Source organism: Prunus mume, linkage group LG8 (genome assembly GCF_029339155.1).
Source record: "Prunus mume cultivar Tortuosa linkage group LG8, ASM2933915v1, whole genome shotgun sequence".
Taxonomy (NCBI): domain Eukaryota; kingdom Viridiplantae; phylum Streptophyta; class Magnoliopsida; order Rosales; family Rosaceae; genus Prunus; species Prunus mume.
This window is the reverse complement of record NC_142705.1, coordinates 12,321,456-12,334,785: the sequence shown is the minus strand read 5'-3', so window position 1 is coordinate 12,334,785 and position 13,330 is coordinate 12,321,456. Positions and strand designations below refer to the sequence as shown.

General features: G+C 38.6%; 1 protein-coding gene across 1 annotated transcript; it reads right to left on the bottom strand.

Annotated features, from left to right (window-relative positions):
* Positions 1 to 9,804: 9,804 nt before the first annotated feature.
* Positions 9,805 to 12,428, bottom strand: LOC103339406 (WRC protein). Its single transcript, XM_008242693.2, has 4 exons — positions 11,771 to 12,428; positions 11,459 to 11,532; positions 10,861 to 10,931; positions 9,805 to 10,753 (listed from the first exon to the last, which is right to left on the bottom strand). Exons 1-4 carry the CDS (start codon positions 12,101 to 12,103, stop codon positions 10,038 to 10,040), a joined length of 1,194 nt encoding a protein of 397 aa, XP_008240915.2. The 5' UTR covers positions 12,104 to 12,428; the 3' UTR covers positions 9,805 to 10,037.
* Positions 12,429 to 13,330: the final 902 nt, after the last annotated feature.

The following is a 13,330-nucleotide window of genomic DNA, read 5'->3' as shown; positions in this document are numbered from 1 at the left end:
CTTAGAGTTTAGAATTCATACTTCATTCATTCTCAATGGAAGAATATAGGAGATGCTTGGAGAGGCATGAGAGAGAAAGAAAGGAGAGAAACCGTAGAGCCGATGAAATCAATGAGTTGCAGAGGCAAGTTGATGAACAAGTTCTCATAGCAGTGGCAATGGAAGAGGAAGAGAACCAAGGTCGCCACCGTGGTTCACAAGTCGGCCGTCGCCGGAATGTGATGACATAGGCATTCTCGGGGTAAGAATCTTTTGGAAGATTATTTTATCCCAACTGCTTTGTACTCTGATGTTGATTTTCAAAGGCGATTTAGAATACAACCCCACTTGTTCAATAAAATCATGCATGATATTTGCAATTATGATTCATACTTTGTTCAAAAGTGTGATGCTACTGGGGTTTTGGGCCTTCACGAGCAAAGCTTACATTTATACGCATGTTGGCGTATGGAGCATCTGCTGATCAGGTGGATGAGGTTGCCCGAATGGGAAAGTCCACTACGTTGGAGGCTTTGGTAAGATTTTGTGATGTAGTTGAAAATCTGTATACTAGGGACTACCTGCGTAGACCTACTCCTAGGGACCTCCAACGGCTTCTACAAAAAGCCGAAGCTCGAGGATTTCCAGGAATGATTGGTAGCATCGACTGCATGCATTGGCAATGGAAGAATTGCCCAACTGCCTGGCAAGGTGATTACGGAAATAGGAAAGGCACAAAAAGTATCATCCTGGAAGCCGTTGCTGGCTTCGACACATGGGTTTGGCATGCTTTCTTTGGAGTTGCCGGAGCCCAAAATGACCTCAACGTCCTGGGTCAATCTCCGGTCTTCAACGATGTTTTGAGCGGCCAAGGCCCCAATATTACCTATGAAGTCAACAATACAGTCTACCAGACGGGGTATTATCTAGCTGACGGTATCTACCCAAGGTGGACCACATTTGTCAAATCCATTCCGAATCCCCGATCCCATAAGCAAAAATTATTTGCTACTTATCAAGAAGGATACAGGAAAGATGTCGAAAGGTGTTTTGGCATCCTTCAAGCTCGATGGTTGATTGTTCGAGGTGTAGCCCGTATGTTTGATGAGGAGATCCTCCGAGCATTATGATGACTTGCATCATCCTCCATAATATGATTGTGGAGGATGAGTACGATTATGATGCTGGAGAGGTCTATGAACCGGATCCAATAAACACGGCCTTGACCGGATTTATGAAAGGCTCATGGGGCCAAATGGAGAACCGTTTGAGCCGGAACCGTTGGTGAGGGACGATCGTATGATGACCCGGATGATAGATCGATATACAGAGATGCAATCTTCGTATATTCATGAAAGCCGTCAACTTGACTTGATAGAGCATGGTGAAAGGGAATGAAGATGAATGATGGAGCATAGATGCTTTGGTTATGTTTTAGGCCTTATGTTTTGGTTGTGTTGTTTAGTATTGCTTATGGTTTGGTTGTGTTGTTTTTTTATTTATTATTTTGCCTTGTTTGTAGTTTTTGTTTTGATTTTAATTATGTTTTGTTTGATGTATGGAATATGTTGAATAAAATTGTCTTTTATTGAAGGCTTTGTTTATTAAATAAAGAAATCCAATACAAGTCATTAAGAATTACTACTACTAAAATAAAAAACATGAAGTACACCAACTTTAATAGAAAACAAGAAAATTAAAAATACATAAAAGGTATGTCAACTAATTTAATGGTTTTGATCATTTAACCAATCCGTGTTGCTAGGCCCATCATCCTGGAAAAGTCTTCTTCTCATAACATCCCTTCGTTCTAGCTTCCAATATTGTTTTGTATCAGGGGACATATAGCTTGTATCCATCACCATAGTTTCCCGATCCGTCTTCTCCATATCTTTTTTGCGCAAATACTCCTTTTCTCGTGCACACTCGGCTTGAATTGCCACCTCCATATCTTGGCGTTTTTGCTCTATTTCAATTCTTATGCCGTTTTGCCTTGCAATTTCCTCCAAAAACTTTGAATTATGATTGCTTGAATTACCCGTTTTCTTTGCCTTCGCAGCCTTTCGCCAATGGGCCTCGGTTCCTTTTGGATGGGTGAGTCTTCACTCATAGGGGAATCGAAGGTGAATCCGATGTTGTTGCATCACGGAGAGGCGTCTCGTTTAACACAACGTCGGGACCCGTGGGAATAATATTGAAGCGTTTACAGTATTTCACCACCTCCCAACATTCATGATAGGTGAATTTTTTTTTGCCACCCCCGGTTGCACCGAACCACATCTGTGCTTGAATGAGCTATTTAACAAAAAAATGGAAATGCAATAACTATTTAAAATATATTGGATATGCAAGTAACAAAATAAAAATAATGGAAATGCAATTAACCTTACAAATAAATTGGAAGTGCAAGAAATATGAAGAAACAATTGGAAATGCAATAAATATTAACAACATATTGAAAATGCAAGAAATATTAACAAAATATTTGAAATGCAATAAATATTAACAACATATTGAAAATGCAAGAAATATTAACAAAATATTTGAAATGCAAGACATATTAACAAAATATTTGAAATGCAAGAAATATTAACAAAATATTGACAATGCAATAAATATTAACAACATATATATATTAGGACATTAAACTTAATAAAACGAAAATTACAAAATACTTACCTCGTTAGTACGATTTTCCCCACTTCTATACAAGTTCATCGTTTTTGCCAAGGCATCTCTCCATTTTGCCATCTCTTTGTTGAGAAGTTTCCACCTACTCGACAATGTCATTTCCGTCGAGGCGAGTCCGAATTTTTAAAATTGCATGAATTTTTCCACATATGGAAAAATTCATCTCATTGCCTGACAAGGGACAATGACAAACTCAAGCCAAGCCTCACACAAAGAAACATCTTCCATGGTGCTCCACGCCCCTCCGGTTTCAATAGAAGAAGCCATAAAAATAAAAACTAAAATTACAAGGTGAAAGAGATGAAAATGTTGAGTGAAGAGTGAAGAAAATGTTGAGTGAAGAGTGAAAAAATGTTGAGTAATTGTAGAAATAGAATAAAATGTATGAGAATTGGTGTTGAAGTGAAGGGTATTTATAGGTATTTATAGGAAAAAAAATCAGAATTTTTTAGTTTTTAGTTTTTTAAAAAAATTTAAAATTTTTTTTCATAATTTTATTGTCCAAAAATCGCCAGCCGTTGGATGAACATTTGGAATCAAATCGGAGCGCTGGGGAGTGCCACGTGGCTTCCACCCGTTGGGCTGGCGTCGCCAGACGTCAACAAGACGCTGGGAGTTTAATTTTTAACGTTGGCGTGCATTGCACGCGCTAACGGTAAAAATTTGAATCCGCGTGACGACGCGACCGACGTCGTCATGACGCCACCCCACCGCGCTTTTGGACACAGGGCGGAAGTTGCCTTGGGCCAGCCGTTGGTGGGTCCCACACCCCTGGCCGGGCTTCTCCGCTGGAACGAGTTTTTGTTTTTTCCCCCGGGCTGGGCTGCACGGCTGGAATGGCTCTAATGAAGATTATGAAAAAATAATTCAAGAGAGGCGGCAATGTAGGGAATCTCTTATGGCTAATCTTGCTCTCTATGCTCAGTGTCTATGTAGCAATCTTCGGTGGCTAATCGAAGATGGTCAGCTAGTCAAAATCTACGGCGACACGTGGGTCCCTCATTACCTCACTTTTATTGTTCAGTCTCTTCCCTGTCTCTCTATGTACTCTAAAGTTAGTGCCTTTATTACTGCTACAAGTCATTTGAATGTTTTTGAAGTCTTACATTCCCTGAAGCTGAGCTTATTATGTATATTCCTCTGAGTTGTGATACTGGGGACCGTCGTATTTGGTACTTTACTCGTAATGATGAGTATATGGTTAACCGTGGATATTGGGCGGCTTGGAACTTCAATCTCAGACAGCCTCTTTGTCTACCTCTGGGTCTTCCTCTTCTTCATCTCAAAAGCTATGGAAACATTTGTGGAAGCTTTAACTTTCACCCAAAATGCAACACTTTTTATGGTGTCTGGCCCACAATGCTAGTCCTACCCGTGAAGTGCTCTATAGGCGGAAAATTTCCCAAGACAACCTTTTTTTTCATTGCATTTGCCAAGTTGAAATTGCTTAGCATGCCCTTCACGATTGTACGGTAAGCTCCGTAGTTTTGAGCATATTGGGTTGGACTCTGCTTCGTTGCTCTACATAGCTATGATTCCGCCAATTGGATGTTGGCAGTATGGGCAGAGGCGGAGCCACAGTGGAGTCAATGAAGTCGCACGACCTCTTGGAAGCCATGGAAATAAGCTTAGAGGACCATTGGAGCTGCACGCCACGTGGTCAACGAAATGTTTGAAAGAAGAGGAAGAGTTCGCTCGCAGATTGAAGAAGAAGAAGGTTGCTGGCGCGCGATGTGTTTTTTTTTTAAAACAACCTAGGCAAGCGACGTCGCTTTGGCCCAGGAATTTTTTAAATGACTGGCCAAAACGAAAAAAATGCCCGGCGTATCCTCCAGCCTCTCCTTCTCCACAGATCTGATTCTTCCATTCCAAAACCCCGAATTTTCTTTTGTTTTCTTCTCCTCCAACCCTAAGTTCCAAACTCAATCCCCCCCAAACCCTCAAATAAAAATACAAGAAAATCAAATTCCCACCAAATCAAAATATGAAAATTCGATTTTAGTGCAAAATACGATTTAGGCTAAAAATGATGGCTCATTAAGTCAATATATACTTCATACTAAAATCCCATAAAATCAAGTTTTCTTATTTGATGTATAGGGAATAAAAGCCGCCAAAAATTATCTTGAGAAAATGATTACCGAAAAACCATTTTTCATACTTAGAGCATCCACAATGATGCTCTCTATTTCTTAGCTAAATTTTAGCTAAAAATATAAGAAAGCTATTTTAGGAGCTCTCTAAAAAATTTCAACTCCAACTATACTCCCTAATTTGGAGAGTCATAAATGCTATAACTTTATTTTGATTGGTCCATCTCTATTAAAAAAATAAAATAAAAAATAGTTAGCATTAAATAAAGATTTGAAATACTCATTAAATAAAGTAGCATTAAATTATAGGGAGTCACTAGGAGTTCTTTCTTTCTCCTCAGATTTAGGAGCTCCTAGAGGACTCGCTATTTTAGGAAGTGGATAAGGAGCGTGGTTGAAGTTGTATTTTTATGATTCCTCCCTAAAATTTGTCTAAGGAAGTGGTTTAGGGAGCCCATCGTGGATGCTCTTAGTCAATATTGCACCTCCGCTCAAAATTTCTGAGTCCGCCTATGAGACACTATAATTGAAGTCAAAGCAAAATGGCAAATTGCTATCTATTGGCCTCTGGACCATCACAAAGCATTCTTTCCCTCAGTAATAACAAATTTTACACTTAATATCTATCCCAAGCTGCAACTTCTGCCACTCTTGCGCCTCAGCCTGTGCATGCCATTCTAATTTTTATTATTTTTTTAAATTAAAACTTAGGCAGCAGTTTAATTAAGGAATTTAGGGTAACTATATAATCTCCTCTCTCCTCTCTCCTCCCTCCCTTTTCTATGTGATCTCGAATAAAATGATGTCTCAAGTTTATGTGTTTAGTGCGTAAGTGAAGTATGAGATTCTTAGAGATGTTTATCGCACTAATTTCCAGTAACAATGTGAGTTTTTATTTTCATTTTTTTGCATATGTAGAATATATATGTTGATCCCATCCTAAATTTTTTTTTTTTGGGACTTTTGCACTAAGACTCCTTGTGTTTCGATTCCTAGCTCCGCCACTGAGTATGGGATATACTTCCTAGCTCCCAGCATTCTTTGTTTACTATTATTTTCTGGTCCTTATGGAATGCTCGTAATGCAGCACTGTTTGATTCTCCTATTTTGCCCCCTAAACAAATAGTCTTTAGTGCAAAAAACTATGATGTTGAGTATCAGAAGATTTTATTAATCCATCATAGGCAATCTTCTTTGCCCTTTTCTGATAAATGATGGCAACCTCCTCCTCCTGGTCACTTTAAGCTTAATGTTGATGGTGCTCTTAGTTCGAACTCTGGCTTATGTGGAGTTGGTGTAGTAGTCAGAGACTCCTATGGCAGCCTTTGTGGGGCGATAGCGATGCGCTCTTCTAGTTTATTTTCAGTCCTGGCTACTGAGTTGTATGCTCTTAAGATTTGCATTTCTTTTGCGGTGGATGCATCCTTTACGCCTATCATTATTGAGTCTGATTCATTGATTCTCATCCAACTGCTCCTCCAAGATGACCCTTGTTATGCTACAGAAGGGCCTCTCGTTGACGACATTAGACTGCTCCTAGCCTCATTTCCCTCATACTCGCCCACTTTGTTCCTCGTCCCGACTAATGGGGTTGCAGATCGCCTTGCTCGGTTCGGTCTTGGTCAGGAGGATTTAGCATTTTGGCTCTCTGATCCCCCTCCTTGGTTACTGTGGATTGTCTACTTGCGGACTCCTCTGCTTGCTATGATGTTTGACTCTCTTGTAGTCCTAGGCATGTGTAGTACTCTTTCCTCCTCTGGATTTTTTCCCCATTGGGTTTTCCTCATAGAGGTTTTAATGAAGCCACTCCTTACATGCTCTTCTCCATGTAATACTATGATTATCTAATGAAATCCAATTTTGTCTCCAAAAAATTGAGTAAATAAATATTGTCACATCATTATGTGAACATTCTTTTAATAACTAGCAAATACGTTAGGCCTACCATAAAAATAAAATATAGGACCACTTATTTCTTATTCTAGCACGGCACAGCGTGTTGGTGACTCGGGCTGTGAAGAAAATTCCTGCTGAGCTAAATGTTGTAAACCGGAACTCACTAATTTGAAATTTTGGTATTTTATCTTGTCTTCTTGTCTGTAACTTTTAGGTTAAATTGCTTGACTCAGATGTCAAAACCAGGTTACGGAGATAATTGAGTCTTCTCTGGCTCTGTTGAAAAGGATTTGGCTATAGGGGTCTCCATCGTTGGCCCAAGAATCTCTTTTGCCACACATCTCTAATGGTCCAGACGCAAATTGGTTGTAATTTCAGAACCCTAAGAAAGCCTCTAAACCAAAATAATAAGTACTCCTGAATAATGTTTGGTTTATCGTCCAATTTTGGAAGACTATCACTAAGTGCATAAATTTGGTCAAAATAAATTGCACCTGTGTTATGTTTTTTTTTTTTTTTTTTTTTATTTTAACAATGCAATATGCTAAACCATTCTAATGTGTGGGAGGGAGATTGAATTCTGGTGAAAAGACGAGCACACTATCTCGGCCAACTGATATAATCCACATTTGCGTATTATGATGTTATTAGGTCAAATTATAAGGATTACTATAATTGAACATTGTTCTGATCTTGTTATTATGTTTTAGTCAAATTAGTAGCACGGGAAACCCCAACTATTTTCTACTCTCTCACATCATTTACAATATATGAAATGAAAGTATATGGAATCATATAGGATGCATGCAGGGTCCATTGTATTGAATAAGAGTTGGGAAAGAAATCTGTTTAGTCTAGTCAAAACATAACCATTGTTCCAATAAGAACTTTCTTTTAAAAGTTCATATAAATATCTCATAATTAATCCACAAGGTTGGAAAATATACGAAGGGGATAAGAACCAGGATGAACATGAACTTGGTAAAAACAAACACTTCTCTTCTCGGGTGGGCTGGAGCACACACAACCCGTGGTCCGTACTACATTTGAACTTTTGAATGGGGGCATGGGGTACTCATTTACCATACCAGGGACCAATAATGGAAGACCATGAGACTTTTCAATTTCACAAAGAAAAAAAAAATTACCTAATGACGTGGCATCCTCTAATTGGTGGGGAATATTGCCGGTTTGCTCCTCCATTATTGGACTCATGCATGTCGCATTCTATTTTTTTTAATACAAACACATACTATCGAGGTGTCATAGAGATAGATGTTTGAACCTAAGATCATTCATTGGGCTATAGACCTCGTTGGCATGCATGTCACGTTCTTAAACAAATGTTGGATTAGCAAATTAGGATTATATTCACATGAAAGAGAGATTGTTATGAGACAATTTAGCATTATATTTACATATTGAATTTGTGTGTTTTTTTCAATTAAAATAGTATAAGCAGGTTGGGCCTAGTCCACGGTCCACCCAAATACAAGAAAAAATCAAAATTAGTATAAGAAGACTGGGAGAGTGCGAGAAAATTAAAAGAACAAAGCATTGTTTGTATATAATTTTTACGAGTACATTTTTATATTAACAAGAACATTATTTTATGCACTATAATTTCCACTTCCAAAAAAAGCACATAGAATTCTGTCTAGTACTTGTCATTCTTTTCACTTTTTTTTTTTCCTTTTCGAATATTAAGTACGTACTCAAAGTCACATAGTCCTTCTTTGGACAAAAAGTGGGATAACTTGTACCTCCCATTGTCTTCATACATGTCCTATAATAAAATTAGTTTGAAGCCAGCAAGGCCTTTCATTTCAATCTTACACATTTGTGCTACCAAACTTTTGTGCAACACTGGGACCTCTTGCGCTGTTGATGTTGACTTATTATGTTGTGATGTTACCTAGCTCTTTCCAATATTGGTGATAAATTCGTTTTGATTTTCTACTTCAATTTAACAATGCCAAGACTTAGGTGACAAATTTAAAGACCGTCTCAAACCCCAAGTGGTAAGCTGTATACTCAACAGTTATAGCTTTGAATATCTACAATAGTTGTGAATATATCGAAATTTATCTGATGCATATGATTTGCAAGTGATTACAAGTATCTTAAGTATGCCAGATAACTTTACTCGTTATTCGAAAAAGAATTAAACTGTCTTCAACCCACATATAAGATATATGTAAGTTCAAACAATATTGTGGTTGAAACTGATAAATATGCATTATTTCATAATTTCACACAACTTGTACATAGGATGAATGCCGTAGGACGCAAATCTTTGCGTTAATGTTAACTTAAGTTTATAAGACTAAATTATGATTATATTAGTCAACATGAATCTTAAGGATGATTAATGTCAGAAGCAACCTCTTCAACATTTGCGTCTAGCTAGGAAACAAGTGGAAGACTACTTTAAGCAAGAAGTTGGCAATCAAAAAACCAATTTTAAAACGTGCTTAAACATTACGGTCTCGAAATTTGCCTTCTTACTTGTGCTTTGTTCTCCCTCAAGCAAATGACATACAGAGATGTGCAGCTAGCTCCATTATTAAACAAATCCCTTTCAAAACTAAACTAAATTGCATAACTTCGTAGAATAAGGAGTACTTGCTGTTGAATATGAATTTGCATGTAATGGATATGAAACGAGTGTGTACAATATTCCTCTCATAATAACTATACTTATAGTCCGATTTTCGTGTGCACAATGTTCCTTTCATAATAACTACATTTGTGCATAATTTTTAGAATTAGTTATTTGTTTTCAATACCTCCTTTTAAAATTTGATGTATTAAACACCAACCGAATTATATCCCATCACCACAACTGATAAAACCATATTTTTCAATTGAGATAGAGACATGGTATAAAACAAATAGTTAAGCTTGTGGTCAAAAGATATACAGTAACAACTGAACTAGGGTCTCCTGGGGAAGTTCCCCCCGCATTCAATATATATAAATTAGTAATTAAAGTAAAATTCTCGTCAATATTAAACAGTAAATAAATAGACCCGATCTCATCTATTTGTTTAATATAATTATTATTATAAATAAATAAAAAACCCATCACTCACGAAACGAAAGCACTAAACAAAAAGATTAAAAAAGATGAGCAAGACAATGATAAATCCAACACTTTATCAAGCATCTATTTATATCATCATATCTCATATACCATAATATATATATATATATATGTATAAGAATAATCCCACACATATTGCAAGTTGAAGCAAAGTTGCACCAAGTTCACACCTTCAAGACATTTTCCTCTCTCTCTCTCTCTCTCTCTCTCTCTCTCCCTGAAGTCCCAACTACACGGAATAATCCCCCATTTTCTCACATACTTCGACCTACTTACTTGTTATTATTATCTTCATCCTCATCAGCCACAGCTGCAATTGCACTGTTGGTTTGGCCAAGCAAGCTGCTCATGGATCGCGCTTTAACAATCCCAAGCTTCATCCTCTTCCTTTTAACCATCAATGGCTTCCCTTCCTCTTCACCTCCATTTTCATCACGATCACCTTTAGCTTCATCAACATCATGGTCATCTAGAAGCACAGCAGCTTTGGTGTCTTCTTTCCATGGCGAATCCTCAGAAGATCTAGATGCTGATAACCGCTTGAGCTCCTTCTCAATGGACGCAGTACTTGTAGTGGTCGTTGCCATAGACCGGCTTCTGACGCTGGTCATGCTCCTCAACCTTCCCTTGCCCAAGTGATGCTCGCAAAGAGAGTAGCCAACAAGAGTTTGCTGGCAACACCTCCATCCTCTTCCATTAACTCGACTGCACCGCGACCCCTCCATGAGTGCACCGCTGCCTCTTGCCCTCTTCTTTGTTGCACTCGAATTACTACGAACAATAATATTGGCATGATCAAGGCCTTGTTTGGCCTCTTCATCCTCTTGCTTCTGATCATCATCGTTTTGCTGTTGAGTTGCACATTTTTTGTTCATCTTGGTCTTCATTGATTTCCTGTCTTTCTCCTCCATATTCGCTCCTCTTCCGAAGCTCCCTCTTCGCTTCTTCAACGGGAACGCTTTCTCTCCTTCACACCATCTCCCAACGGCTGTTTGAAATGCAACCCAACAACAGCCGCAACATGAAAACCAATAATTCAATGCAAGCCAGAAATGGTAGAGATTATATTTCATAAATAATTGTATTAATAATCACCTCGGTGAGAAAAACTTGATGATCCTGAAGCAAAACCCATCAACGTTTCTGCACCCAATATGCTTTCCTTCCTAAAAAAACCAACCACACCACACCCATCGATCGACAACCACATACACATGCACCTCAGAATTTACAGCCCGGATGAAATAAAAGTAACCCAGAAAATAAAGTGCAACAATTAAATTTATAAGTACATTGGGGACCAGATTATGCCATGCTAACGTGCACCGCATGGGTACATTTGTTACCCAATATGGAGAGAAGAAAAAAAGAAAAGAAAAGAAGAAAAAGGAGCGGCTGGAGGATTAGATTAGATGGGAAGGTCTGGTGGCTAGGCAAAGCTGATATAAAAACACATAAAAACAGTATTTCCACTTACAGTATATAAATATATATATATATATATATTATTTTTCTTTCTTTGTATTTTTCTTTTTGGTGAGCTGGGAAAGTAAATAACTCAATTTAGGAAGGGGTCTCCCTTCTCTTTTGACCCTTTTTACTACAAGAGATTTCATGAAAGATGAGAAGAGAGAACATGAAGTGAATTAACTTTTTATTTCTTTTTATTTTTCTCCATCTCTCTCTCTCTTACCTGATATCATTATTCTCTCCATCTCTTGATCCTCTCTCATCTTCTTCTTCTTCCCCTTTCAATATCAAGAGCTCCTGCAAAAATCAGACACCAAATATATACATGATCCACTCTCACATGCTATGCCTGGCCTTGTGTTGAGACCCCCATGATGGGTGCAAATGAAGAAGAAGCAAGAACCAAATGAAAATTAAACAACACACACACACACTTCCTCTTTGGGTTACATTGAACAAAGGTGCACCCAAAAACAAAACTAAAAATGACAAGAAAAGAAAAAGGTTTGTGATGTGAGCATTAAATTCAACTAACCAAACCACAATCTTGCTTGTTGTGCTCCTTGTGTTTATCCCCACCAGCAGCATCAGAAAACCCCCAGCCTTTCCCTGCCCGCCCGATCGGCGAGAGACCTTGATTGAGATGATGATCAGACGGCTGAGGATGGGGATGGCCCACCCGGGCAGTTTTCTCAACTGGGTTGGAGGGTTTTGGTTGGGTGGGGGCAGGATCATGGTGGGTGTGAAGTTGCACCATGGGTGGTGGTGGTGGTGGTGAGTAGTTGAGGTTGTGGAGGAGGGGATCTGATAAAGGCACCGGAGAGAGAGATGAGAGAGGGAAGGGCACCTGTCTTTTCCGGATCCTCATCGGTTTTAAGATAAGATATTATTTGGGTTCCTCAAACAAACAAAGCAAGAGAAAAGAAAAGAATAGACCAATCCAATCTCTCTCACACACTGAGAGACCCAAGAAGTGGATGATCTCTCAGTTTCAGGTCAGATTTTGACGATTTTAATCACACAAAAACAAACACATATGCGTAGCTGGAGAGACAGAGAGAGGGGGGTGCAAAGCAAACCCAAAACCCATATGAAGAAAAAACTACAACCCAAGAGAGAGAAGAAGAAGACCAAGAAATTAAAATTTGTTGTTGGCTTTAATATTTTCTCTCTCTTTCTCTCTCAAACTTTTATTTGTTGCACCAAAGAAGAGAAGGGGAATAGTGTAATAGGGGGTGGCACGTGTGGACGGTCAAATGAGAGGTGGTGGCACAGGTGTGGGAACCGGCTGGATGGGTAGCCGGTGAAAGGAGCAAAGGGAAGAGAATCGGAGAAGCAGGGGAGGGTGGGGACAGGGTACGGACGATAATTGCCAGGGTGGAAGGGGAAGAAGGGAGAATACAAAATGATGGGAGCGGGTAGTTTTATCGTTTATACTTTTAAGACCGCATGGTGGGTCCCACTCACCCTTGAGACCTAGATGCCTTTCTTTGTTTTTCTTTTCTTTTCTTTTTTTTAATTTTCTTTTTTACTCTTTTTGCCAACCATCCCCACCACTATCGATCAACTATGCAATCTTATTGGGTGCAATTTGTGAGAGTGGAGTGTTACAATAGAGAATAGACTAAGGAAGATGGTGATTTTCTAAATTTTAAAACGTTTTGGATGTGGTGTTTTTCCAAGGCTTGCAACGGATCCACAAGCTCTTTTGCTCATTATAATGCAAACTTTTGTTCCTTTTTTAAGCCACATACTTGCATATTTGTGGTACACACTTGGTTGTAGTCACTGGTACTTGTTCTAGGAGGATTGCAACCCACTCCTACTTCCACGATCAGTCTTGGGATTTGAGCCCCAACCTCATACCTTAATCACATTTAGGAGGAAATAATAAAAGGGTTTTGAGCTACCCATATTGTTAATGAGTAATGTCCAACTATTATTTCAGTTCTCCGATATCAAATAGGCCCTACATAGTTTCATAATTTTATGAGTTCCACATTATGTGAGAGAGTTGAAAATAACGTTGGTGTGAGGTAATGTTATACTTCCAACTTTTTATCCCAACCAATTTGGCAAGCACTGTCAGATTAGA

Bases quoted from the DNA above. Each gene is read 5' to 3' on its own strand.
- LOC103339406 (XM_008242693.2), bottom strand. From the start codon at position 12,103: ATGAGGATCCGGAAAAGACAGGTGCCCTTCCCTCTCTCATCTCTCTCT. The intron at 11,533-11,770 runs GTTAGTTGAATT...TGATTTTTGCAG, and splicing joins ACAAGCAAGATTGTGGTTTG to GAGCTCTTGATATTGAAAGG. The intron at 10,754-10,860 runs GTGATTATTAAT...CATTTCAAACAG, and splicing joins ATCAAGTTTTTCTCACCGAG to CCGTTGGGAGATGGTGTGAA.